Here is a 27944-nt window from a genome sequence, read left to right as displayed (position 1 = left end):
GCCAGGGTGGCTCCAAACAGGGCAGGGCCCCCGAAACCCCAGTACCTTCCATAGGAGACCTCACCAAGGAGATTCCCTGCCACGAGGGCCAGATCCCCTGGGACAGCCCAGGCAGCCTGGGATCCAGGGCCTCTTGTCCTAGTTCCTGTCCCTCACGTACACGGGAATGGGCCTTCGCCTCAGATCACCCAAGGCTGCAGGTGCTTCTGACCCTGGACTGCAAAAGTCAACACACCCTTGTTAAGAGGTAGCCACAGCCCACCTCACCGCGTTTTCTGCCAGGTCTGGGCAAGGCCTGGGAGGAGAGAACGACCAGCACAGCTTCCCTGAGGCACAGCCCGGCACCCTTCACCCTCAGCTAAAGGAAATGGTCTCCAACACACGCTCTGCTCCTACGTTTCCTCCACTCTGGGGCCCGGAGTGACAGGACTGGGGTGTGGGTGGCCCACCCTCCCACCTGCAGGCCTGCCACTGGAAATGCTAACTGAAAGGCCACAGAGCCCATGCTGGTCAGCTAGCCTCTATGGACAGGGAGGCCCGCTATGACCCAGGCACAAGCTGGGGGCTCTGGTGAAAGAGTAAGCTCATCTCAGTTGGAGCAGAAAGGATTTAAGACTAGGAGCCACTATACTGAGGTTCGAGTTCCAGCTCTCTCACTTCCTGGGTATATGACCTTTAAACAAGTTCATTTCACCTCTTTGAAACTCAGTTTCTTCATCTGTGAGTTGCAAAGAAGATCAAATGATACTTGAAGTGAAATCATCCTGAAAAACGGCAAAGCTGACAGAAAGGAGAGGTGTCGGCAGGGGCGGGGGGGTTGAAACGAGGACGGGGAACCTGCACATAGCCCTGCTGTGTGCCAAGCTACAGGTCAGGGCCGTCAGATGTCTCCAGCCCTCACCAAAGTCCTAGGACACAAACGAACATTGGCTCATTTCCCATGAGGGTGCAGAGCCCAAGAAGCTGACTGGCCCAAGGTCACACAGCCAGCCACTACAGGAGAGCCAAGATTCAAACCGAGGTCCATGGTCCTCCCAAGTCCCCACACCCCAGGCAGCCTCCAAACAGCTGCTTCCCCCAAAGCCGCAGGGCTCAGGCCACCCTAGAATGACCAGACCTCTTTCCACAGCTCCCTTCTACCAGGAAAGGTGCTGCCTGCCAAGAGCCCTCCTGAGGGGCTGAGGGCGGCCTCGTCTGTCCGCCTGTCCAGCAGGCGCAGACTCTACTTACAGGCACCAGTATCTGCTTGCAACCGGCGGCCAGCACCGTGTCCTGCAGCATGCGGTCCGAGATGCCACTGAAGAGCGTGTGGCCAGGGGGCAGGCTGGCCAAGTGCAGGTTGAAGAGACGCTTGAGTTCGCTCAGTGTGAGCACAAACTGTCTCTGAAAGGTGGCCTCCACGAAGGCCCTCAGTTCCCGGGCCACAGGGGTGCTGGCGCAGCCTGGCGGCGGGTGCCCATTGAAGCTGTCCCCGCCTGCTGCCCGCCCGGCAGGCAGCCCGTTGGCCAGCCTATTGTGGAGGCCACGACTGGGTGAGGTGTCCATGGGCTCCTCGTCTTCCTCCACTTCCCGCTCTTCCTCTTCCTCTCCCTCCTCGCTCATGGGCTCCTCCTTGATCCGAACACCAGGCAGGACCGTGGATGCCCGGATCTGTTCCTTCCTCCGTTGCAGCTCCCGTTCCAGCAATGCGTGGTTCTGCTGGGCCTTGCTCTTGGCTACTTGGACCCGCTGGTCCCCAGAGACCAGCACAGCAGGCCCTGTGGGGAGGGGCAGGGTTGCTCAGGAGGATAGAGAGACATGCAGAGAAGGGCCTGAGACAAAGGCCCATGGCCCCTCTGCCCCACGGACAATCCCTTTCATCCTGACAGGGGATGTCCTGCTGTCCAGAGCAAGGTGACAGGAAAAACGTAGGCCAGCTGGGGCTGAAGCAAATGGCCCAGCCCTGCCTTTCACCCCACCTTACCCAGGAGAGATTTCGCTACCCCAACAATGAGGAAGAAAGAGAACTGCGAAAATCAGATTCCCACATCAGAGAGCCAAGCCAGGCTGGTTACTGCTGCTCCTGTCCCACCACCCTCTGCCGACCCAAGAGGCAGAGAGAGTCGTAGGGGCCTGGGACCCAGACACAGCCCTGGGGTACAGAAGCCCTCAATCCTAGAGGCTGAGGTTTTGCCACTAGATAAGCCTTCGGCTGAGGTCTGTGGGGAAGGGGAAGAGGGCACAGAAAGGCAGCCAGCAGTGAGAGCCACGCACCCTTCTGCAGGCCCAAGCCCGACAAGCCCCAGCAAAGCAGCCCTCCCAGAGCCAGGCTCAGGGTCAGGGCCCTGCCCAGCCCGATGCCCCTCACACACCTGATTGTCCATCTGGCTTCTTTGGCATAGTTTCCTTCACAAGATTATAAACTTTCTCAAGTCTGAAAAGAAGGGTAAATGCTTTTAACTTTAAACCATGTCCCCCATCATCTGCCTCACAATAGAAATGCCTCCCGTAAGCCCTGGGACATCCTGGTCACTGAAGATGCTGCCTGCTTGGAGCTCTGCGGTCTCTCCCCACAACAAACAGGCTCCATGTCCATTCAGAGCCCCCACGACTCGGGTGGGGAGTGGCAGCCCACCCCTCCCTTCCCTAGCCAGTCTCAATCTAGCCTGCCTTGGGCCACACAAGCCCAGGCTCTTGCTCCTGAGTGCTCTTCGTCTCTGCCACATCTAGCCCTCCTCCCCGACCCCTCAGAACAGACATGCTGAGATTTCACCTCACAAGTCAGCTCTCATCAGCAAGGAGTGGCTGTGCAGGCTTGCTGGGGAGATTCTGGGATCAATCAGCAACGTTCACCCGAGTGGAGGAGGGGGGCCATGCAGCCCCAAATTTGGCAAATTTGGCCAAATTTGCCTTCACTGCCCCAGATGCAGCCTGGCACTGCTCCCCCTGGGAGGCAGGGTGGCTGGGGGCGGCCTGGTACTCCTCTACCTGGCTTCCCCCCTTTCCACCCAGCAAGCTCTTACTTGGCCTGGATGCCCGTCCACAGCATGTGCTGCCGCTGGACCACATCCGGATGCTTCTTGATGAACTCTCCATCGTAAGGCAGTATGAACTCCCAGCCCTTGTTGATCCTCACTACTGCCATGTGCTCCAGAAAGTCCTTCACATCCTCTGCACTGAGCTGGGAGGAGGCGGGCAAAGCTGAGGCACGGCCAGCCTGAAAGCCACACCAGCCCCACAGCCAGCCCCCAATCCTTCCAGCAGCAGACCCAGGCCTCAGAGCAAGAACATCACTTACTTTAGTCACCGTTGCCACCTCTTTCCTTACCACCCACCGGCTCTGCGTGAACTTCCACATCTGAGGGAGAAAAAGCAGCATGTTTCCAGAAGGCAGAGATGGCTGCTCCTAAAACTGTCCCCAAAACTGTGCAATTGTCATGGGATGAGGGTACAGAGTGGCAGTTCGGTGCCTGGTGTCTGGCAGACCTGGGTTTGGATCCTGGCCCTCACTCTTACTAGCTGTGTGGTCGTGGGCAGTCACTTCAACTCTGAGCCTCCGTCCCCTCCTTTGTAAAGGACCTCCAAAGTCACCTCATCTAAGAGGGCACCTGGACCCACCCCACGCCCATCTAGACCCCAAAAGCTCCCTAAGCAGGGGATGCTTTGTCCCTCTGTCCCTACAACTCAGATTCAACTAGACTCTCTCCCAAGCCCCCAGATTCGACAATGTCTGCACAAACAGAGAAGGGCTAACAGGTAGGGAAAGGTGAAAGGCACGCGTACGTGAGTAAGTGACCCTGGGAGCAAGTATCCATACTGCACTCTGATCCCCAGAGACAAAAACAGACTGCATGCGCACCTAGACACTAACTTCCCAAAGGAGCTGGGCCATCCAATCGGGAACAGAGAAAATGCAGACACTCTTCAAACAGCTAAGGGGTGCCCTGCATGACCAGGCCTGCACACAAGCACAAAGGTCCCCATGGACAGCTCCAAGGAGACAGATTCCAGCAAACTCCATGCATGCTCCCGAGGTCGAGGAGGCAGTGCACGTCCCAGGAGCTGAGGGTTCAAGTCCTTGGAAGGGATGCTTCGGCTGGGACTTTAGTTCTCGATAAGGGCAGGGGCAGGGTGGGCGATGGGATGGAGAGATGACCTAGCTCAGGAGTTACAAAACCCCACAGCAACAATGCAGGGAACATGCACGCAGGTAGCAGACGTGCCTGGGAGTGTGATGAACTGGGGACCATCAGTCCCATCCAAAGTAGGTGCCGTCTGGGGACGTGGGCCCAGCAGTACCAGACTGTGGGATTATTCGTGACAAGCTAGAAATCTGGTTTGCATCATGATTTTGATGTGTAAAAATCAACAACCAAGTCAGCATCTTAAAAACACCACCCAGGCCAAATGAAATATGCTCCTTGGCCAGAATTCACCTATGGGCCTCCAGTCTGCAACTCCAGGCTTGAGGAACTCAAAGGTTCTTAACAAAGCCTGAGATACCAGGATCCCAAGATGAAGGAGGAGAAAGGCAGAGTCCAGAGGCCCCTCTCTGCCACAGACACCTGCCCTCTGCCCGGGCCAAGGTCCAGGGAGCTGTGCTGGCCCTGGGTCCACCCACCCTGCCCCTGCCCCACGAAGCCAGAGCCTGGGCACTTACAACAAAGTCTCGGCCCCTGCAGAGCACCTCGGCAGGCACGCCACTGTGAGGACTGGAGGAGTCCTTGGGGTACAGGATGTCACTGCCAACGAGAGTCGGGGTGGCAGGTCAGTCCCCGTCCTCAACCGCCTCCACCTCCTGTCCTGCTCAGGATCTGAGCAGAAGCCCAGCCCATGCCTCTTTCCAACATGGGTCACCACAGGCCTGGGCCCCATCTGCTCTCAGCAGCCTGGCTCTGTGAACCTGTATGTAGGAAAGAAGCACCCCCCTCACACCTCCCCCTCAAGAATTCTTCCTCTTTCTCCTTCTCAACCCCTACTCACACACTGACCCAGCCCCGAGGCCCACTGCATGGCCAGGGAGGGGCCAGGGTGTCAAAGACAGACAAGGCGAGCCCAGGACTCTTTGGAAGACGGTGAGTCCCACGTGTAAAGGAAGTGTGATGCCGAGAGAGACTGGTGATGAGGCAATACACAAGGCCATCACCACCTGCCGAACAGGAAGAGATGGGCAGTGTGAGCTGAGGCAGCTGAGGCAAGAGGGGTGGGGGCCGGGATCTGGACAGGCCCTGAGGATGGGGGAGTTGAAGCCTTTGGAAAGAACGGGACCAGCACTCAAGGTTCAGAAAACTTCAGGGCCCAGGGGCGAACGAGCAGGGTGCTGAGATTGACCAGAGTCTCCACAGCAGAATTCTGAGCCCAAGTCCAGCCCCAGACCCCACAGCCCAGAGTACACAAACACCACCTCCCGCAACTCCGTGCCTGCGATGCCCTTGTTCTTCCTGCCCTGGCAACCAATCCTACCTGGCAACCAACTACTCCTCATCCTCACGGTTGAACTCCATGTCCGCCCCCTTCCCGTGAAAACTCCATGGGAACAGGGAGCTAGCCTAGGTTGTTCATCGCTGCTGTGGACATGGAGCTCGACCCTGAATGATGAGGAGAGAAGGCAGCCACTAAGTAGGTGCTGAATGAATGTGGTCCGTGCCCTGGATCTCTGCACTCAGTGTGCTCAACTATAATGGTGCTCACCCCACCCCACAAATTTCCTGAGAACAGGGACAGTGTCTGAACGAGAGCACAGGGCACAGAACAAGTAATCAAGATAAATGTACTGAACAGACTGAATTTTGCATCATCTCCTCACAGGGACAGGGTATGGAAGGACCATTACCCACAGGCCTTGGTGCGGCAGTGAGGGCAGCATGAGAGTAATTAATGCTCGCAGCAGGACCCCAAGCATGGGGGCAGACAGTAGGCGCCCCCTTCAAGTCACAGGGACAGATGACATGCTAACCAGGGGCGCAGCATCCGGGGCACATGCAGCACCAGGCAAAGAGCTCTAACCCCAGCTCTGTGGCAACCTTTTTTTAAAAATTTGGAGCAATTCACATTTTGACCGATTATTCATCTTACACCATGCTTCCCCAAAAGTGAGTCTTTATTAATGTATTTTATATTACACCATTTAAAATTAGTATAATCCAAGTATGCATAAAAATGTAGCCACACTGTTGGTACCCACAGTCTACCATGTGCCTGGCATTATACTGAGCCCCGGGATATAAGGGCGAGTCAAAACCCACAGCCCCTACCCCCCGGAAACTGAAGTCTGGTGTGGGACATAGTCTAGTGGAGGCATCACAGGAGAAGGGAAACTACTGCAAAACATCAAGCCACAAATTCAAGACCTACGAACCTCAACAGGATCCACATAAAGAAACTCACACTTAGACACATCTTAGTGAACTGGGGAAACCAAACCAAGAGAAAATCTTAAAAGCAGCCAGAGGGAAACAAAGGTAAACTACTTTCAAAGGAATAAGTATTAGAGAGACAGTGGATTTGTCAACAGAAACAATGGAAGTCAGAATATAAGGAAATTATATCAATGTGTGGAAGGAAAATAACCAACCTAGAATTCTCCTCTCAGTAAAAAGATCCTTCAAGAACAAAGGTGAAATAGACATTTTACCTTTAAACAAAGTGAAGGAAACAAAAAGCAAGGGAACGCATCACTGCAGGCCAAATACCACAGCATTCTTTAGCGGAGGGAAATTAACCCAGAGAGAAACTAAGAGATACAGAGAGGAATGATGAGCAAAATAAAGAACACTGACTGGATAACACAATGTCTTGTGGGGTCTAAAATAGAATTAAAATATAGAAATACGACAGCACATGAGTTTAGAGAAAGATAAATATGAAATATTCTAAGGTCTTTGAATTGTCCTGGATGAGAGTAAAAAGCAGCAATTAACATTAAACTGTGGTAAGTCATGAATGTATGCTGAAATCTGTAGGCTAATCACTTAAAGAGTCAAGAGAGTCTAACTTCCAAACTAGCAGGGAAAAATGGAATAATAAAAAAGGAATCCAGGAGAAGAATAAAGAGAAAATACAATGTAGGCAGGACAAACAGAAAGCACTATGGTAGATTTAAGCCCCAAACACCGGTAATTGCATTAAATTTAAGTGGATTAAGTGGCCCCATTATGGGACTAGGACAATTTACCTCTTCACCACCCAGTTTCCTTGGACTAACATCGCCACCTTCTGGATGCCACGCAGAACAGCCACAGAGTCGATGAAGGGGCCTAGGAGGCTCATCAAGTTGGCAAAAGGCATGACCTTCACTGAAAAGGACGTGGGAAACCTCAGACAAGGGAAAAGGGGCCGGATCCTTCCCACCCCCCACCAAGTCTGTATAGCTTCAAGTTCACATAACAATCCCAGCATGTGAATAACAACGATGACATGGCAGTAACAGTTGACATTCACTGTCTGGCTGTGCAGTCTGGGCAGGCACCTGCATCTCGCTGAATCCCAGAGGGAACACCCATTAAGGAAGACCAAGGAGTGCCTTATGAGGAAGACTCTTACTACTCAGGCCTACTCTTACTACTCAGGTCCAGAAACGTTTTGAAACTCACCCATGATCACTTGGCTAATAAGTGGCCAATAAGTGGCAGAGCCAGGATTTGAACCCAGGCCTCTGGGTCCACAGTCCATGCACTCAACCACTGTGTTCTGCTCACTCCCAACCACCTGACCCCGAGCCCAAGTGAGCACAGGGAGGGCCTGGGAAGGCCCAATGTCCTCTGCAGCAAGGCCAGCGGCCTGGCACTCTGGCAGCCCCAGGGACAGCAGGGGCTCTGTCTGCTGAGGCCTCTCTGCTCAGGCCCTGGGGCACCCTCGAGTTGGCATCTCAGAAGAGGAGCCCAGGGCCTGAGGTTCAAGGCTCAAGCCACTCACCAACTAAGGCCCCTAAAGCTTCTGGCCCTCAGCGTCCTGAGAAAAGGAGACCAGTCCCGACCATGTGGAGCCTGGTGAGGGCACCACAGTGCCAGTGAACATGGCGTTACTGAGGTGAACGCAGCTCAGGTGCACATGCGAGGCTCGGCACCAGACCTTCAGAAGCCTTGTCTCTGTGAACCCTCACCTCAGCCCCCAGGAGCCATTGTCAGTCCCTTTTTTAGAGAGAAACAAACTAAGGCTCAGGAAGGTCAGTGACCCGCCCAAGCTAACACAGCAGGGGTCTGGCGAGGGCAGCACAGGAGCCCCAAGCCCGCCTGAGGGAGCCCGCCATGATGCTGTAGTTCGTTGTTTCCAGACAAAGGCAGAGCTGTAAAGCTGGGCAGGCTCTGGGTAGCAGGGCTTCTGGCCTTGCCCCTTGGTCTTCAGTCTGTCCCAGACTCCATTTCCCCGGGAGGGGGTAGGGCTGGGGTCTGCAGGGCTGGGGGTAGCCACTCACCATTCTTCATCAGGATCTTGATCTGATCAGCCAGTGGCAGGGTGCGCAGCTGGGCCATGGACAGGACATTGCTGGGGGCCACGGGTTTGTCTCTGTTGAAAACAAAGGTGATGGGTTAGAGAAGGCTGGTGTGGGAGTGGGGGATGAGGGTGTCCAGCCCACCTCTACTCACTTCTCCTGCTCCTGGCTGGGTGGCATCAGCATCATGAGGTACTCACTGCAGGGCAGAGAGGGCGAGTCAGCAGCTCCCAGGGCTCCATCCCTGCTCCACCCCTGCCCACGAACCCAGGCTGCATCCAGGCTAAAGCCTCCCCAGGTGAGGGTTGGGGGAGCGGGAGCAGACAGAGGCCTAGCCACCCCCACAAACTCACAGAGAAAGGAAGACCGTCTCTTCCTACACCCACCCTCCTGGCCCCTACCCATGTTCCTCCCCATGCTACAGAAGGGACAGTCCCAAGGGAGGATCCACCCAAGAGGGACCCTCCCAGGGCCAGTGTCAAGCTCAGGAGCCCATAGGATTCAACACTCTAGCCCAGCCCATCTCACCTGGGTGACTTGACGAGCTCCGTGTTCTCGACCCCACTGGAGCCCTGGCACAGCAGGTACTGGCGCTCATGCTCAGAGCGGCTGTCCTGTTGGAGGAGCAGGGTGCGGAGGAACCTCAGCCGTCAACTCAGGCCTGTGCCACCCCAGAGCTCCTTGTGCCATCCCGGAGCTCCCTCCGCCATCCACAGTTCTCACCCCTGCATCACCTTCCACTCGAAATCGCCCACTGTCCTGCCCCAAGGCAGGCCACAGGATCACATCCAACAACCTGAGCTCGGCACTCAAGACCTCTGAGATGTGGCCTCAACCCACGACCTTCCTGGCTTTATGACTGCAGAGCCCCAGCATGTGCACCTTGGTGCCCTGTCCGTGACAGAGCAACACCAAGAGCAATGATAAAAATAACAGCTAGCATTCACTGAGCACCTACCACATGCTGGGCTCTGTTCCAATGGCTGTATATCCACCAACTCCCCTCATCCTCAAAACAACTCTAGTTAGGTACTATTATTACTATTCCCCTTTTACAGATAAGGGGACTGAGGCTCAGAAAGGTTAGGTAACTTGCCTAAGGTCGCACACTAGGAAACAGCAGAGCTTCTGGCAGTCTAGCTCCCAGCCTCAGGCTCTGTCAACACAAATCTCTTTGAGGAATCCTGGTTCCAGAGAAATCAGGAGTTACTCCTCCCCCAGAAAAATGTTGGGGAGCCCTAGCCCGCGGTGTCTTTGTGAGCTAACATTCCACTGCTTTTCTCACTCAATACACAGTTTCAAGGATTGGGTTCTAAGTCAACACACGAGAAGAAAACTAAGTATAATGAAAATCACCTGTGGCACGTACACGGCAAACTCGGCCATGTGACAGATGGCCAACTCTCCATGGAGCACCAGATGAAGTGTCTAGTTTCATTCAGGGCCCACGATGCGTAAAAATATGTAACCACACACCAGCCCAGCATGGTGCTCACATTTAGGGGGACCCTGGGGGGCTGCAACCCTCAACCAGGGAAACACTCACTTCTCGATTTCACGCTCCCTTGGCAGCACACAGAGTGGACTGCAGGAGAAACTGCCCACAGAACTTAATCCTCTCTCCCTGGGGTATTACCAAGTGGCTACGACTGAATGTGAGATGAGCTAGAGGAGAGACAGTGAGGGGACACTGTAACACTTCCTGGGCACTGGGCTTTCCTCCCAGGACCCCATTCTGGGGCCAGCGTCAGCCGCCAGGGCACCTCAGCTCACCCTCAGGCCGTAGTAGTGCAGGTGGACCCAGGGCTCTTCGGCATGCTTCTTCTGCAGGAACTCGTAGGACTGCACACGACGTTGGCGGGCCTGTTCTGACTCGGGCCGGGAGAACCGGACCTGGGAGGGGGTCATGACTTCAGGCCTGGTACACTTCCTGGACTGCTGTCCCAGTGCCCACCAGGAGGCCAGAGAACCCCATATCTGGGGCATTTCCCACTCCCACCTCCCTCTCATTTCCTGACGCAGGTCATTTTAGTTCAGTTCTAAGCCTGTCCCTCTCTGTGACCTGCCAGCAGGCCAGGAAGCAGCTATCTCCTGCCTCTGCCTGCCTAGCACCCAATCCATTTCCATTCCCACTGGTAACAGCACCTCCATTTTCCTTTGGGAAAGTCCCAGTTCCCCTCCAGTTCAAAGGAGCTAACATCCCTCCCCCTGCCTCCCACCCCCACACACGTTCCCAGCTACAGGAATGGGCACGTGACTCAGACCTGGACAATCTGAGCACCAAATCCTCTTAGCCACAGGGGCTGGTTCAGGGTTGGCCAAGCCAATGAGTCCAGTCTGGGACTTTAGTTTAAGTAATGAGAAAGAAGTTTCTTTTTCCCTGGAGTCTTGGAAGCTGGGAAGATGTGAGCCTGGAGCTGGGACAATCCTCTGTACCACTGAGAACAGACACCCTGCCTGAGAGGCCAGAAGAGGAAGACAGAACCTGGAGATGGAGATGGAGAAACCAGGTTTTGATGATAGAGCCTGAGCACCTGAATCCAGCCATACCTGAAGCTACCCTTCAACTTTTCAGGACCAATACATTTCATTTTTGGCTCATGCCAGGTGGATCTAGGTTTCTGTTGCTTAAAGTCAGATGGAGCCAAGCTCTGACTCACCTCTCCTGTGAAAGACATCTGCACACGGGTATTGGCTGGATTACAGAATCCTGGGATTCTATATGGGGGTGGGGGGAGGGCCTTTAAAGCACATGGGTCTAAGAATACCTGGTTAAACGAGGGCCACTGAGTCCCCCAAAAGGGAAGAGGGCATCTAAGGTCATCCAACAAGCTACTGAGAGAACGGGTGGAGCACCCACGGCCCCTACGTTGTCAATATTTGCCAATCACTTGCCTTGCACAAGGATATGCAAACATTCACCACAGCTTCAGCCTCACTTGTGTACCATCTGCATCATTATCTGTACAGTATTTTTCTTTAAATGCTCATTTTAACCTAAATATGCGTAAAGAGGGGAAACTTTATAAACCATAAATGGAAGGTTGATATTCTTTTAAACATCTTTAAAATACAGGAGTAACTATGAAGACAGAAACTTTTCATCTGTGCATCAGTGAAAAAATAGAATTACATGGTCAATGAACACAAGGTTTTGGCTCCGTTAAGACATGGGCTCCAGAGCGCAGACTCTGTCTGTGAGCTCACTGGGCCTCCTGGGCCCTGGCTTCCTCTTCCCAGGCGATTTCAGCCAAGCCCCAGGATTCCATCTCTTCTATACACCCAGGGCCGATATCTGTTCATAGCTGGGAGAACTCAGGCCAGGCAGAGGTTAGGCTACCACTCCAGGTGGCCCAGCAAGAAGGCTCTAAAGGATGGACACTTTTTCTGTATCTATTTCAGACCCAGAGGCCACGTTCCGTGGAGACCCTCCCGTCCCTTGCTGTCTCTGGGCAGCTGAGCTACAAAGCCAGTCCTGCTGCCCCCGAGGCCGCACCCTCCCGCCTGGAGCCAGAGCTCACCGTGATCTGCTTCACATCTTCTTCTGCCTCGTCCTGTGAAGAGTCTCCCGCTGCAAGAGGAAGTAAGCCCTGCTTGCAGCCTCTGGTAGAGCCCCCAGCTCCCCACTCCCAACCCCATGCACCAGGGAGGCCTCAAGCAGGGTAGCCGCATAAGTCAGTGATTCTCAGTCAGGGATGATTTTTACTTCCCAGGGGACATGTGGGAATGAATGGAGAGATTTTTGGTTGTTCAGACTGTGGGGGTGGTGCAGGTGGAATCCGGTGGGTAGAGGCCAGGGATGCTGTGAAGGATCCTATAATCCATCCCTTCAATACGTTTTCTCATGACCAAGCCATCCCGCCAAGATGCAAACAGACAGGGGCTTTGGGTGTCCATAGCTCACCCTCATTGGCGGCCTCCCTCTCTCGGTGCTTGGCATCTGCCTTATCCAGGTAGGAGAAGCTGGGCCGCAGCTGCAGGATGCCATGTAAAGGAGTCAGGTGGAGCTCACCTGGCAGAGGAAGAAGGGCTTGGACCTGACTCTAGGAAGTGAGGCGAACCGCCCAGCTTGGCTCAAGGCAGTCACCAAGGGCCCTGGACTCCCCTGAAGACCTCAGCCCACTGCCAAACCACCTCCCACCTCTGCTCTAGCCCCCACTCCTAGAGCCTTGGGACCATTAGGCCAAGGGTCATTCCCAACCCTACCTGGCCCTACAGGACACACCAGACACACAACCCAGATCAGGACATGAACCCAAAGTCTTCTGCTCAAAGCCATTTCCCCAAGGCCTGCCTGTAAACACTCAAGGCCCTCCCAACCCTGGTCCCCACTCCTCGCCCCACAAGTGCTTGTTCCGACCACAGAGCAACTCATCCACACCAAACATACCCTACTCGCTCCCCCGCCAGGCCTTTGCCACACCACACTCACTGCCTCCCTAATCCCACACACACCCCGATTTCCTCCTCTCCTTCGCATCCTCCCACCTCTCCCTGTCAAAATGCCACCCGCCCCACGGAGAAGTCTGTTCGGGCAAATGTGGCGCAAGAAGTGGCCCCTGGCACAGCCAGGTGGAGGACTGTCTGTGCAGTCTGACGAAGATCATGACTTTTCCTTGTGACTCAAACCCATGCACTGGGAGGCAGTGCAAAGACAATTGATCTGAATCAAGTCAATGGAGGCTTGAAAGAGAAGAAGCCAGATGCTAAGGCTCTGTGGAAATGGCTCTGTGGACTCCAGAGGAACAAATGCTTGAGATAAGGAGTAAATAAATGAATGATCTGGCTGCGAGGAATGTGGCTTTAAAGAACTATATCCTTGAGATGCAGGTTCACGAAAGAAGAGTATGGTTATTCAACACTACTTCCGCTTCTACTCTGTTTCCCACGTGTTCAAATTAGTTGCATTTATTGCTTTATAAACTCTAAATACTTACAGTACTTTGTACTTCTTCATAGCTTTATTGAGATATAATTCACCCGTTTAAAGCATACAATTCAATGCATTTTAATATATTCACAGAGCTGCACCACTAGCACCACAATCAATTTAAGAACATTTTCATCACCCCAAAAAGAAACCCTGTACCCATGAGCAGTCACTCCCCATTCCACTCTCCTCCCCTGGTAACCACTAATCTACTTTCTGTTTCGATGGATTTGCCTATTCTGAACATTTCATATGAGTGGAATCACACAACACGGGGCCCTTTGTGTCTGGCTTCTTTCACTTAGCTCACTGCTTTCAAGGCTCGTCCACGCTGGAGCATCTATCAGTACTTCATTCCATTACATGGCCAAATAACATTCCACTGCATGGCTAGACCACGTGCTGTCATCCATGCGTCCGCTGATGGACATGTGGATCATTTCCATCTTTTCAACATCATGAATGATGCTGCCAAGAACATCCGTGTAAAAGTTTTTGTGTCAACACAGGTTTTCATCACTCTTGGGCAGATATGCTGTCTAAGAATGGAATTGCTGGGTCATGAGTACCTCATCTTTAAAACAAAATTCCACCACCTGTCTCAAAAGTTATTCTCTGTGTGTGTGTCTGTGTCCCAAGAGGACAATGACCTTGGAGCCCCATCCCTATCATGTCGGAGGGTATCTAGCCAGAAGTCCCTAAAGATGGCCAATTCGAGCCCTCTGACAATCTGTTATTTCCACAACCTGCCTGGCCGCTGCAGGCATCTAGCATTCAGGGAGGAAGGGGCCGGACACCAGGCCAGGGAAGGCCTGCCTCTCCCTGTCCCAGCCCCTATCCTACTTCCCTCCCACCCAGTCAGCCTCCACAAGCCATAGTGCCCGGGATGCCCAGCTGCGGGTACCTTGCCTGTAGAGCGCAGCAGCGTAACGGGACGTGTTACTGGTGGTCTGGGAGGAGCAGAACGTCTGCTTGTCCATCAGCTTCCTGGGAGCACAGGGAGAACAGACATCAAGGGGAAAGAAGCTCCAGACCCAGGACCTGGCAGGCTCAGCCCCCTCCACCCCAAACACTTTATGAAATCCAACAGCGAGGGACCAACGCCACAGGAGAGGCTAATGTACCTCAAGAGGGAAGCTCACATGAGACAATTCAAGGCCTGTCTGTAGCCCAAGAGACAGGCAGGGGGTGGGAGCTCCCACTCCCATCAAGGGTCCATCATCTCAAGAGGGAAAGGTCTGAGGTGGGCCCAGTCATGCAAAAGTGAGACACTGGTAGGGAGCTGAGCAAGGGGGCACAAGGGCTTAGGTGTCTTAAAGCCTTTGGAAGGCTCACATTTGAACACAGCGAAGCTCGGATGCCTTGGGGCCTGGGGAACTCACGAGGAATATGTGCTGGTCTCGTCGGCACAGGCGCCATCCACATTCAGTGCAATCTGCTCCCCTTTGCTGCGGCAATAGTTGGGATTCAGGGTGTCGATGGCCATCTCAAGCTCTACCTGGAGGCACCAAGCACCCCCACCAGCTATAAGGACGCTGAGGCACAGTCCCCAGGGGATGCCATGGCCACCTCCTAACCCCAGTCTCTGCCAGTCTTGGCCCTGCTCAGCAGCAGGACTGACACATGTCCCTTCCCAAGGGTCTCTAGGCTGCAGTCCACGCCAAAGGCCATAAACCCAAATTCCAACAGAAAAGGCTTTTTTGGGGGTTTTCATGTAGTTTTGTTTGTCCCCCAACTCTACTCCCAAAGATCTATATCCGGATTTAAAAAATCAAGAGATTTCTCATAAAAATCCTTATCTCCACCCTCTCTTAAAAAGTCAGCAGAACTGGGCAATCCCTGAAGAGCACTTCTACGTGACAACGGGAGCGAGAGCTGCAGCCCAGATGGGGGCACATCCCCAGTCCTCCCGGTCCCGATCACCCCATCCCTGCGAGGCATGAGATTTCCCCATCACAAGGCCTGCTGCACACTGGCCCCCAGCCTTACCCTGTGAACACGAGTCATTCCCATTGCCCTTTCCCCCGCATCCCATTCTCTAACTCATCCTCAGCCACATTCCTCCCTGGCCTCCTCTGGAAATGACCAACCTCTTTCCTTCTGGAACTCCTTCCTTCCTAAGCTACTGGTTCTCCTCCTAACTCTCCAACAGCTCCTTCTCTGGGCTTTCAGTCCACAAAAGGCCCGTCTCCTGGTCTCCATCAGCCCCCACCCACATCACCACTCCCATCCCCCCACCTCCATCAGAGGACAGCCCCACCTTCTGCTGCTTGGGCTTGATCTTGGCTGAGAGGTGCGGAATGTCATCGTAGGTCATCGAGGCTGGGCGCACAGGGTACTGGGGAGGGGAAGGGAGTCGTCAGTCCATCCTGCCCAGAGCTGCACTCCAGGGGCTCCAGCCAAGAATCGCCACAGCCACCCTCAACCCCCAGGCCCACCCCCAGCAGAGATCAGAGGCTCCACTAGGCTCTGCTGGTCTCCACCTGCATCCCATTCTCATTGGGTCCACCCAGCCGTCTTCCAAAGGGCAATTTTCAATGTCTTTGACTTCCAAGAGACATGCCTAGGCATCAAGAACCCAAACAGGCACCAGCTCACATCACCCTTTGGGCTCTAGTAACACACAGAGCACTGCCATGGGAGTCAAGAGTGAGGGTACAAGGTCTAATTGCTAGTTACCAGGCCATCCAGGGAGACAAGGACAAGTGAAATGAGACCAAAGGGAGCAAAGAAGAAAAACAAGACCGGCAAAGTGCTGCTCACTGCTGAAGCCCGACGAAGGATACATGGGAACTCATTATCTCATCTCTCTTCCTTTGCTTACACGTGAACTTTCCCATAATAAAAAGTTGAAGGCAGAGAAGGGAGCTGGTCTGCCACTGGCCTGCTCAGAGAGCCCTCTCCGGGCCTGAGTGTTGTCATGCGTGAAGTTATTTTTATGTCACACCTTAACGTACTGCCCTGAAATTGCTTCTTTGCTCTGAACACACTGGGGACATCTTTCCACGTCAGTCCTCACAGACGCACTTCTTTCTTTCTCCCACATTGTACGTATGCTACTGGGTGGATGGACAGGTCAAGGTTTGAACTCACTCTCAAAAAGCTGTGGCCATCGCTGCTGGCACCGTGACAGACTGAAATGAGCCTGGTGGAGGCAGCAGTGCGTAAAGTAAACTCTCCCCTGGAGGCCATTTCAGATTAGCTACATGCCAGCCCAAAGAAATGGGTGTTTCCTAAAATCTCACTGAAATTGCAACACAGTGACTCTGCCCTGCTTCCCGGGCCGGAGCGTGGGGCAGGACCTTGGAGCGCAGGTCCAGGAACAGCCTGCAGCTCAGCTGGTCTGGATGAGCCTTTGAAAGGGGCCTGGGCTGGGACAAGCTCACTCACAACAGCCCGGGAGGCCTCTGGTTGGCCAAGGTCCCAGGCAGCTCTGTGATCTTCCCATCTTGGGCTGGGAAGGGTGGTGGTGAAGGGCACAGGTTCTGGAACCACAGAGGCCTGGGTTCTAGTCCTAAGTCTGCCACTTGCTATTTCAGCTCCTCACCTCCCCGAGCCTGAGCATTCTCACCTCACAGGGCCGCTGGAAGCAGGGGATGAGGCAAATGGAGCTGAAACCAGCACAGGGCCTGGCACACCATGAACACGCCAGGGTCACTTCACCACCACCAGCTCCACCATCATTTTGCGGTCACTCAAGGAACTATGTTCAGAAGGCCCAAAGGACAGGCCTCCAGCCCCAAGGCCTGTAAAAGCAGACCCCAGAGGATGGACACCAGGCCTCTTAGCACACGTTTGGAGCACCACTTCTGCCACCCCGTCCCAGGCCCCTTGCACAAGTTACTAGCCTCCCTGTGCCTCATTTTCTCCTACGCAATACGGGGACAAAAATACTTAAAACAATAACGTTATTGTTGGGAATGTAAAGTGGTGCAGAACAGCCTGTCAATTCCTCAAAACAGTAAACACAGTGTTTCCATATGACCCAGCAATTCCACTCCTAGGTTCACACCCAAGAGAAATGAAAACACATGTTCATACAAACACTTGTACAGAAATGTTTACAGCAGCATTATTCATGGCAAAAAGTGGAACAACCCAAATACCCATCAACTGATGCATGGATAAACAAAAAGTGGTGTGTATATATCCATACAATGGAGTATTACACATCTGTAAAAAGGAATGAGGAACTGATACATGCTACAACATGGGAGAACTGGGAAAATATTATGCTAAGTAAAACAAGCCAGATGCAAAAGGCCACATACTACTTGATTCCGTTTATACGAAGTGTCCAGACTAGGCAAATCCAGAGAGAGAGAAAATAGGTTAATGGTTGCCTAGGGCTGCACATGGGAATGGGAAGGTAGGGGTGCGCAGGAAAAAAAAGTCCTAAAATAGACTGCAGTGCAGGTTGCACAACCCCGTGAATAGACTAAAATCCACTGCATTACACACCCAAATGGGGGAATGGAATGGTGTGTGAATTACATCTCAATAAAGCCATTAGAAAGTTACACTCATAATAACCACCATGGGTTTTTGTGGGATGAAATGAGTTAACATATGTAAAGTGCTTTAAGCAGTGCCTGCAAACAGTCAATGCTCAATGCCTGAGACCCACTAGGACAGCTACCAGCCCAGGAGAGAGGGGAGGGGGCAGGGATAACAACTCAGGGGACTCACAGCTGGCAGGACTGAGGGCTCACTGCTGCTGCCCCGGCGCTGCTCCAGAAAGCCCCTCTCTGAGCCTCCGTAATGATGGTGGCCAACATGCTCAGTGCTAGCTCTGTGCCAGGCAGTGTTCTAAGCACTTTAATATGGACTCATCTAATCCCCATGGGGACCCTACAAGGCAGATATTATTACCGTCACCACTTTGCAAATAGGGAAATTGAGGCACAGAGAGATTAAGGAACTTGCCCAAGGGCTCACAGCTTAGTTGCGATGGAGCTGGGCCTCCATGTGGCGGTCTGTTCCCAGAGCCCAAGCTCTAACCACTACACCATCATGCCGCTCACAGTTGCCTGAGTTTTCCATCTTCAAAATGAGAGGCCACTATTGACCTGCCCACAAAAGCAAAGAGAACCCTCTTATCGCACCCTCTGCACTAAGAATTCTAAGCGAGGCTGAGGTTTCCCACAGTTCCCAGCCCACCACTTACTGCATCTCCACCACTCCACCAACACTGCTTTGTACCCCTTTACCTTCAAGCCCCATAATTACCTGAAACAGATAGAGCTTCTCTGCCAGACTTTTGGCCAAGTACACATCGATCTGGGGACAAGAGAAGAAGACTCAATCAGGAGACAAAACCCAGTGCCTGACCTGTACTTGCATGTGCACACACCTCCAATTTCAGGTAAGGGATGGCGGCCCGGAAAGGCGGTTTGGGAGTGGAGGGAATAGCTCAGCTAATGCTAAAAACAAAGGGACCCAAGTCTCCAGTCTGCATATATCCAGGGCCTGCTATCCAGGTTCACTACAACCCAACAAAGAAGCCTCTTCCCTGGGGCTGCCCAGATCAGGATGCATCCTAGACGAAGCACTTTTCTGATGAGGATGGAGCAGGGGAACGCTCACCCACCTGTCAGGGCCCTCCACCACCTGTCCAGGATCAGCCTGTCACTCTGTCTTAGGTGGTCCGAAAGTCCCTCCGAGACTGACCTGGCCCTACTTTCTTTCTTCTCAACACTCAGCGCCCCCTGCCCCACCATGCAGAAGTTTACCTGCTTCCTAGCTCTTCCTACGAACCACGTTCTCTCCCACCTCCAGGCCTTAAGGATGAATAAAGGGTCATCAGGTGCAGGGGAGGTATGCACGAAGGGAATTCTAGGTGGCAGGAACAGCATGTGCAAAGGCCAAGAGGCCCTAGGATGTGTCCGGATCTGGAACCCACCTCCCCACCCTCTGCAACTTGAGACTCCTTCGTTGTCAGTCTCACCCTGCAGATCCTAAGCTTCCCAAGGGCAGGAACATGCCTCACTCACTGCCCCCGGCACACAGTGGATCCAGAGGACAAGTGCTGAATGACTGAACCTGGGTAAGCCCAGGAAGAAGAGGGAGTTGTCAACCCCATTCATTCATTCATTCAACAAATAGTCACTGAGTATCTATTAAGTGCTAGGCACTAAACTTGGCTTTGTGGACACAGTGACAAAGAAAACAAAATCCCTGCCCTCATAAAGCTTACATTCCAGTGGAACGAGACTGATGTCTAGGCTGATGAGTGCTGTGGCCGAGTGCAAAGCATGGCCGAGGTAAGGGGTTGGGAGTGCTGGGGGCAGTGTGCAGGGGCGTGGCCCACGAGGCAGGGTAGTCAGGGAAGCCTCACTGACAACCTGATGCTGGATCAGAGACCTGTAGGCAATGAGAAGGTCAGCCAGGCAGGAATCCGGGAGAAGAGGGTTCCAGGCAGAGGAGATGCCAACAGGTCCAGGGCCAGCCTGAGGACGGACGAAAGGGGCCCAGCCCCACTGCCTGCAGCCCTGGGCCCAGCCACTTCCCCTGGCAGCCCGAGCAGAGGGTGGGGACCAGCAGTTACCTCCTGTACAACTGGGTCATCCTCTTCATTGGCCATACTAAGCGGGGAGCCAGCCGCACAGTTCTCGGACTTGACCTGCAAGGGACAGCAAGAGGCCTGGACCGTCAGTCAGTCGTTCAGCCGACACTTCTGAGTCCCTATTCTACAAAAGGCCCTGCCTTGGGAGAGAGGAGCCCAAGACAAACAGAAACTCATCTTATTTCTACATCTATCATGAAGTCGAAAATACTCAGCCCACCGTATACCCCATCAGCCAAAAAAAGAAAGAGACAAACAACCAAGCAATGGGTACAAATAGGTGGACCCAAGTCACCACATCAGCTGCACCTGTGGGAAAGAACAAATGACTGGTTTTAAGGCTCTCTGACCACTCACAAAGAAGAAGGCACCGCCAGGCAGGAGGCTGGCGGTTCCACAACCATGATGAAAACACTCGAGAACTAACTGGGGGCCATGGGGAAGCTCTAACGAGTCCAACGTCCAACAGGAAGAGCAGACAGTCCCATGGCCTTCCAGGCTGTCCCTGTCTCTGATGTTTGATTTTCAAGCTGACTTTAAGCCCAACCTCGAGTGAGATGACTCTGCTCTCTGGGTCTCTGCGTGTGTGTGTGTGTGTGTGTGTGTGTGTGTATGTGAAAATGGCCCTCTTCACATACTTTTCTCTAATGTGTGCAACACAACCCTGTAAGTGGCTTGACTGCCCCCATTTTATAATGAGGAGACTGGAACATTTGGAAAGTGGAGACATTTTACGTGTGTTACCCAAAGCCACACAGCAAACAAGAGGACGCAACAGAAGTCAAAGCCAGGCCATACGACTTCAGGGAGCAGCTCCAGGTAGGGGGGTTCAGAAGAGGGAAGGGAAGGGGCCGGGCAGGGCATTTGGGCCGGGTCATGAAGGATTAGGACAAGCCTGGAGAGCAGAGGGGAGAAGGGATCGCAGGTGACAGGAAGCGCTTCAAGCGGCTGGAGGAGGGAAGGCTGCAGGTCTCCACGCGGAGGGCGAGTGAAGGCGCCTGGGCACCCTCAGATCTCAGCAGTGCCCGGACCTCTACTTTCGAGTAAGACCACCAGGATTTTTATCTTACCGACTTAACATTTGAGCTATTTAATATTTAAAAAGGCAAAATACCTTCACCATGGGTGGGATTCAACATCATCAAAGGCCCCTGCCTGAGCAACACCACCAGAAACCACCTCACTTATTCCCAATACACATTCCAAACTCAGACTGCTCAGGCCAAAATGCCGGCATCATCCTAGATGCTTCTCTTCCTCTCATCCCGCACCAGCAAATCCGGTCAGTTCCACCTCCAGAGAACGTCTGGAAACTGGCCACCCCCACTGCCACAGCCCCAGTCCAGTCCAGTTCTATCTCTTACCTGCATTACCGCAACAGCCTCCTCACTGCTCTCCCCGCTTCCAGCCCTGCCCCTCCAATCTGGGCTCCAGCCCACAGCCCCTGGTCCTTTGGAAAGCCAAGTCAGATCCATGTCACTCCTCTGCCTTCGAAGGCCTCCTCCCTCCCATCTCACTCAGAACAAAAGCCAAAGTCTTTATGAACCTCCCCCCACTTTACCTCTCAGAGCTCATCTCCCACAGGCCTCCTTCCCTCTTCTCTCCCCTCCCACCCCACCTCTGGGCCTTTGTAAGGGCTCTCCCCTCTGATCACCTCATGACTCCCTCCTCCTCTTTAAGGTTTCTGCTCAAATGTCAGCTCATGGCTAAGACCTTCCCTGTCCACCCAATTCAAAATTGCAACCCCCCCCCCCCAACTCTCTTCCCTGCTCTGGTTTTCTCCATAGCACCTATCGCCCTGTGACTGTGTATAGCTCTGTGTTTATTATCTGTCCCCACCACCATTGCCACTAGCTGGAAGCTACAGAAAAAGCAGAGATTTGCATCTATTTGGTCCCTTGCTGTAGCCCCAGTGCCAGGTACTCAATACATATTTGTTGTCCAAATAAATGGATCACAGGAATGCTATTTAATAGGGAGCTACCAAAGGATTCTGAGTAGAGGAAAATCTGGAGGGGGTAAAAAGACAGACTAGAGGGAAGTAGGCCACCACGACAGCCAGGAGATGAAAGACTGGGGAAAATCAGAAGCCCCGAGGGCCGGCCCAGTGGTGCGGCAGTTTTAGGTTCGCGCATTCCACTTCTCGGAGGCCCGGGGTTCGCTGGTTCGGATCCCGGGTGCGGACATGGCATCACTTGGCAAAAGCCATGCTGTGGTAGGCATCCCACATATAAAGTAGAGGAAGATGGGCATGGATGTTAGCCCAGGGCCAGTCTTCCTTCAGCAAAAAGAGGATTGGCAGTAGTTAGCTCAGGGCTAATCTTCCTCAAAAAAAAAAAAAAAGTCCCGAAAGGACAGTGTTAGGTGCCTTCTAAGGCCCAGACAGAGAGCAATTGATGGGGGAGCCCAAGACCCCCCCATCTGCACTGGCTGCCAAGACCACAGATGTACGTCAAGCACCTACCTTCTCTGCAGTTGGCTGTGTTCACAACTGAGAGACTGGGGCCTTCCAGGTGAGCCAGGGAACAGATCATTTATACTAAGAGGGTGTGGCCAGGGAGGTTCCCAAACTGCAATCATTCTCCCAGACAGGCTTTCCCGGCTCTTGTGCTCTGCTGGCCTCTCCCAGCCACAGAGGAGCTCAGGGAGGATGAGGTACCTTGAGCTGGAGCCCCTCCCTCCAAGGTACACCTGATTGGGTTACTGCAGGGGTTAAACACCTCGCTTCATCCTCCCACCCAACATCATCCAACTTAGTGCTTTTCAAAGTTTTGAGCCTAAGACCCACAGTAAGAAACCCATTTCAGGGGCTGGCCAGGTGGCATACTGGCTAAGTTTGTGTGCTCCACTTCTGCGGCCCAGGGCTCACCTGTTTGGCTCCTGGGCATGGACCTACGCACCACTCATCAAGCCACGCTGAGGTGGTGCCCCACACAGAAGAATCAGAAGGACCTACGACTAGGACATACAACTATGTACTGGGGCTTTGGAGATTAAAAAAAAAAAAAGAGGAAGACTGGCAACAGATGTTAGCTCAGGGCCAATCTTCCTAACCAAAAAAAAAAAAAAAAAAAACCATATCTTTAAAAACAAAAAAAAAATTCCATTTCATATAAACAACCCAGAACATATATACAATTACATAACTAAAACAAGGTTTCATACAGCCATAATTGTCTTCAGTAGATGTGATGCAGTGACGTTTTCTACTCTTGCTCATTAAAATTAAAAATGCTGGTTACAGGGCCAGTCCAGTGGCCTAGTGGTTAAGTTCAGTGCGCTCTGCTCCAGCAGCCCAGGTGTGGTTCCTGGGTGTGGACCTACACCACTCATTAGTAGCCATGCTGTGGCTGTGACCCACATACAAAATAGAGGGAGACTGGCATAGATGTTAGCTCAGGGTCAATCTTCCTCAGTAAAAAACAAACAAACAAAAAAAAAAGCTGATTAAAATCCCAAGTTGATTTCACATCCCACTAATAAATCTTGACCTGCAATTTGAAAGGTACTGCTCCAACAAGTCTTCCTGTGGCCCCTCTTTCCTACCTCCAATCCTCCCAGAAACGGCCCAAGTTATTCTTGTAAAAAAGTAAATCACATCATTACCCTGCTCAAAACTCTTCAACTGTCACATGCAAAAAAATCCCAACTCTCTTTCATGGCCCCAAGGCCCTACATGATCCTGCCCCACCTTTCCCTCATCATCCCCTTGGCCAGGTGACCACTTGCTGGGCTTCCAACAGGCCAAGCTCCGGCCTCCCTCATGACCTTTCCACGTCATCCATTTTCCCCAGGTCTTTTCAAGGCTGGCTCCTTCTCATTAGACATCACCACCACCCCCTCCAGAAGGAGCTAAGATTCCTTGACCGCCCCATCTAAAAGAGCCCCTCGCCCACCTCCAACCCCTTCCCAGTCACTACCACATCTCCCAATTTTACTTCCTTCTTATCACGATCTGGAACTACCTAGCCTGTCTCCTTATGCATTGTCTGTCTTCTGCACTAGAATCTGAGCTCTATGAGGGTCTCTAGATGATTCAGTTTCCTCAAAAAAAGTGGAGATTTTTATGGGGATTTGTTATGGGGATGATCATCTTTTCTTTTTAAACTCACGCTATTTTCCCATTCCTAGAACAGTGCCTCGCATAAAGTAGACCCTCAATATAGTACAAAGATTCAGTGAACGAGCGTCTGAAATCAGGGGGTCACACAACCTCAACCCCGTGAGCCTACCTCTGCCCCATCAACAGAGTGGGGGCCAAGAGACTGAGCCGCATGGACACTGGAGAACAGACAGAGGCTGTGGCCCAGGCCAGAGCAGGCCTCCCAGCCACCACAAGCCAAGCTCCCCTGACAGCAGTGACTACCTGAGCCTCAACAGGGGGTCTTGTGGCCACAAGCAGACTCTGTGGCAGTGGCTCCATGGCCTTAGGCACAGGAAACTTCCCTCAACAGGGAGCTGCTCAATAAATGGAAAGGGGACAAGGACACCAGGTGGAGCTAAGGAGGGGTTCAGAGCACCCAGGAATCTAATCTGTCAATTAGAAAAGCAGAGGCAACTCCAAATGATCTCCAGCTGTTGGAGGGAGTGAGCGAGGTCTGAGGGGATAAAATACAACGGAGTTAAGGGGAGAGGGCCCCAGGGCAAACGGTCTCAAGGCCTGGCCTCTAACTGGCTGTATCCCCTGGACAAGGTATCTCCCCCTCTCTGGGTCACCTCAGTTTCCACCTCTGCTAAAGGAAGACTTGGCCTAGGGGACAAGAACTAATTAACCCTTAACTGAGTGTCAGATCCTTCTCTATGGACTTGAAATACATTCTCATTTAACCTTCTCAATAGCCCTATAAATCAAGATTTATCATCCGAAATTAAGAAATGAGGAAACTAAGGTTCAAAGAGTAAGTAACTTGCCCAAGGTGACAGCGCTAGAGAATGGCAGAGCCAGGACAGAAAGCGGGGTCTTGCTGTCAAAGATCCTTATTCTCATTCTTAACCACTATGCTGCACACACTTCCAATAAAAGGCAGTATGGTATAGTGGGTAAAAGCCTGGACTCTAGAGCAGAACTGCAGAGGTTCAAATCCCACGCTTGCTACTCACCATCCACAGCCCACCTGGCACTGTTTAAATGTCCGTTATCGTTCGCTATTTTCATCCCTAAAAAGGGGATTATAAAGTACCGACCTCCAGAAAACTGCGGTGAGGATTAACTACGTGATCAACGTAACCTGCGAGAGTGTTTGTTATTACTTGGCAACACGTTTTCTTCTAATCTAAGAGGATATGAGATTTAGCCACAAATCAAACGCTGCAAGCTGGAGCTTCTCCCGTCTTACCCGATTTAGCCCTCACCACAACCCTATGAGATAGGAAATTCTATTATCCCCATTTCACAGACGAAGAAACTGCGGCGTGTGGTAAGATCTCCTCTTCCTGCCCCCAAGCCTACTGATTCTAAAACTAAGAACAGAACGACCTTGTTTCTTTACTGGTTTACTTGACGTGCTTACTGACCCCTCCTCTGACCAAATGGTCAGGGTCGCATCCGCGGCATAGAGTTGGCTCCCAATCATCACTGAATGGTGGCTTCAACAAATGAACGAAGAATTCCGGGCCTGGCCGGGCGGAGGCTGATCTGGTTCAGCGGCGAGCAGGGGACCCAGGCAGGCCTGGTACCTTCTCCCTGCCCATCAGGGCGGGCGGGCCGCCGGCCCCGAGCCACACTGTCCAATGGTTTTGCCTCCCTGGCGGGTGGGCAGGCCCCCTTCTCACGCCCACCACGCAGCCATCGCCACAAGCCTCCGCGCCGGCCGGACACCGGCTGCCTTGGGACAGGTGCTCCCGTAGAAGGCCCATCTGGGCCGGGAGGGGCAAGGCGGCTGGACCCTGAGTCACCGCCGGCAGCATCGGCCGCGGCCCCCACCACTCCGGGGCCGGGGCCAGGTCGGAGCCCGCGGCCGGCCAGGGTCTACCAGGGCAGGCTGCCCATCCTTCCCGCCCGAGTGCCGGAGGCCCTCAGCCCCGGGGCACGGCGCGGGCCTCCCGGCCTACTCGGCAGCCCAGCCCAGGCCCACCTCGGGAGTGCGGGCCGGCTCAAGACCAGGCGGGCGCTGCCAACTCGGCACTCACCTCTCCGCTGGGCCCGCGAGCGGGCGGCGGCAACGGCCCAGGTAGCCGCGGGCTGCAGAGGCGGCGGCGGCCCGGCTCTCCTCTCAGGCAGCGGCCATGTTGCTGGTGGAGAAACTCAGGCGGACACGTGGGGGGAGCGGGCCGGCCCTCGCGCTTCCTTTTACCCACAATGCCCCGCCCCGGCGCACACGGACCCGCCCCCTCCGCCGCTCCATTCATGCAGGCCGCTAGCCCGGCGGGCAGCAGGGGGCGCCCACGCACCCTCAAAAGAGAGCCAAAAACAGCCCCGCGCGGAAGCGAACCACACAAAAAGCTGACCTTGGCAGCGGTGGGATTCGAACCCACGCCCCCGAAGAGACTGGAGCCTTAATCCAGCGCCTTAGACCGCTCGGCCACGCTACCCGGCTGGAGGGGAAGTCTTCCAGAGACCTACTTCATACGCTTAAATGCACTTGCAGCGCATTTTCCTCGGAGTTTCTTTGTTTAATATGTGCTTTACCTGATCTTGATAGAGCTATTTAAAAGAAAATATTTGCGCCAATCTTTAGATGCAGAGTTGTTCCAGATAGATTAAAGGGAAAAGCAGTTTGAGTCTGTGTTCTGAGTCGGGTGTTTAAACTCGGAGACCTCAGGTTAAGCCACGCTCCTCGGGTTACGTATCTCCGGGAGAAATGACGAATTCTGGAAGAAATCCGCACCACGGGCTCCGAAGCCAAAGCAGGGAGCTGGTTTGTGCCCTTCTCTGTGAAAAGTTGTTTTAATTTTTAATTACACAAATAATACGTGAAATTTTGCAAAATATTAAAACTTTGCAGATAAAGTACAAATGCCTTTTTACCTTTGACCCCCATGCTAAGTCCCCTCCGCAGAGGTAACCCTTATCATCAGCTTCGTATATATCCTTCTGGATCTTTTGCTGTGAATTTATATGGATATATTCATATGGATATATGTACGCATAGAAAATAGAGGTTTTGTTTTTATTGTGTATGAGTTTTTACATGTTATCGTGCTATTAGTATTGATCTGCAATGACTTTTACCCAACTACATATTTCAAATATCTATCCATATGGACGTATATAGATATTTAAAAATGCAAAGAAAGAATAATCATCCATATTCCTACCACCTAATATTGAGGCATTTCACTTACAATTCTTTTCCTATGTATATACTTTTTTGTTAAAATTTACACAGGTAATGGTGAATATGTCGTCCTTTTAAAAATCCATTAAAAAATAAATGGACCGTTACAAATAAAAATAAATTCCCCTTCCCAAACATCCTCCCTGGCTATAACTATTTATCATGAATTTGATGTGTATCCTTCCAATCCATCTCTTACACTTTCATATCTATATATACATTTCTGTGTGTCTTCTGTATATTTTTCATTTACATAAACATTACTACATTGTAGCAATATCATTCTGCAACTTGCTTTTCGCCTCCAACATTATGTTTTCGAGGTCTATTACAACACATACAGATCCAGTTTATCCTATGCTATGAATATGTGTGTTTAAATTGTTTATCTTAAGTTAAATTGTTATATTCAAGTTTCTGGTTAATATCCAGTAGACACACACCCTGACATTGGGGCATTCCACATTTCTCCTTCTCTTCAGTTCCTCCTTAAGCCAGTTTTTTCTCCATTTATCTTTAACAAAAGTATTGATACGCAAAGATTTCATTGTGCTAGGAGAGTTTGTTGCTTTTAAAGGAATTTTTAAAAAATACAGAAGCAGCCATCTATTGAAGACACCACCAGTCACTGAAGGGGATTCAAAGCTAAATGAGGAATAGTTCTTGAGATCAATAGATGCATTGCTCTGGTTACAGTGTTTTAGTACCGGGGTCTGTATTTGTTTGTGAGTTGTGTGCTGTGTTTTCCAAAAAGAAATATCC

The 27944-nt window shown here is 52.5% G+C and overlaps 1 protein-coding gene and 1 non-coding gene across 7 annotated transcripts in view; both read right to left on the bottom strand.

Moving 5' to 3' along the window:
* The window catches only part of POLR3E (RNA polymerase III subunit E), a 32096-nt gene extending 5420 nt beyond the window's left edge, over positions 1-26676 (bottom strand). Inside the window, exons 1-18 of one of the 6 annotated variants that reach the window (XM_023616200.2) lie at positions 26035-26676; positions 19888-19962; positions 18570-18620; positions 15601-15678; positions 14723-14838; positions 14245-14327; positions 12315-12422; positions 11932-11981; positions 10184-10303; positions 8939-9024; positions 8565-8609; positions 8393-8484; positions 7154-7274; positions 4640-4721; positions 3278-3337; positions 3003-3160; positions 2352-2413; positions 1231-1757 (exon numbers count right to left, since the gene is read on the bottom strand). In XM_023616200.2, the coding sequence (XP_023471968.2) occupies positions 1231-1757; positions 2352-2413; positions 3003-3160; positions 3278-3337; positions 4640-4721; positions 7154-7274; positions 8393-8484; positions 8565-8609; positions 8939-9024; positions 10184-10303; positions 11932-11981; positions 12315-12422; positions 14245-14327; positions 14723-14838; positions 15601-15678; positions 18570-18620; positions 19888-19962; positions 26035-26253 (2133 nt within the window). In that variant the 5' untranslated portion in view covers positions 26254-26676. Of the gene's footprint in view, positions 1-1230; positions 1758-2351; positions 2414-3002; positions 3161-3277; positions 3338-4639; positions 4722-7153; positions 7275-8392; positions 8485-8564; positions 8610-8938; positions 9025-10183; positions 10304-11931; positions 11982-12314; positions 12423-14244; positions 14328-14675; positions 14839-15600; positions 15679-16911; positions 17042-18569; positions 18621-19887; positions 19963-26034 lie in introns of those variants that run through there. The other 5 variants (XM_070230892.1, XM_023616203.2, XM_070230894.1 and 2 more) reach the window with 5 other exon arrangements.
* TRNAL-AAG (transfer RNA leucine (anticodon AAG)) lies at positions 26355-26436 on the bottom strand. Its single transcript has one exon. It is a non-coding gene; the product is annotated as a tRNA-Leu (tRNA).
* Positions 26677-27944: the final 1268 nt, after the last annotated feature.

The sequence above is a fragment of the Equus caballus genome, chromosome 13 (genome assembly GCF_041296265.1).
Source record: "Equus caballus isolate H_3958 breed thoroughbred chromosome 13, TB-T2T, whole genome shotgun sequence".
Lineage (NCBI taxonomy): Eukaryota > Metazoa > Chordata > Mammalia > Perissodactyla > Equidae > Equus > Equus caballus.
This window is presented reverse-complemented; position numbering and strand designations above follow the sequence as displayed.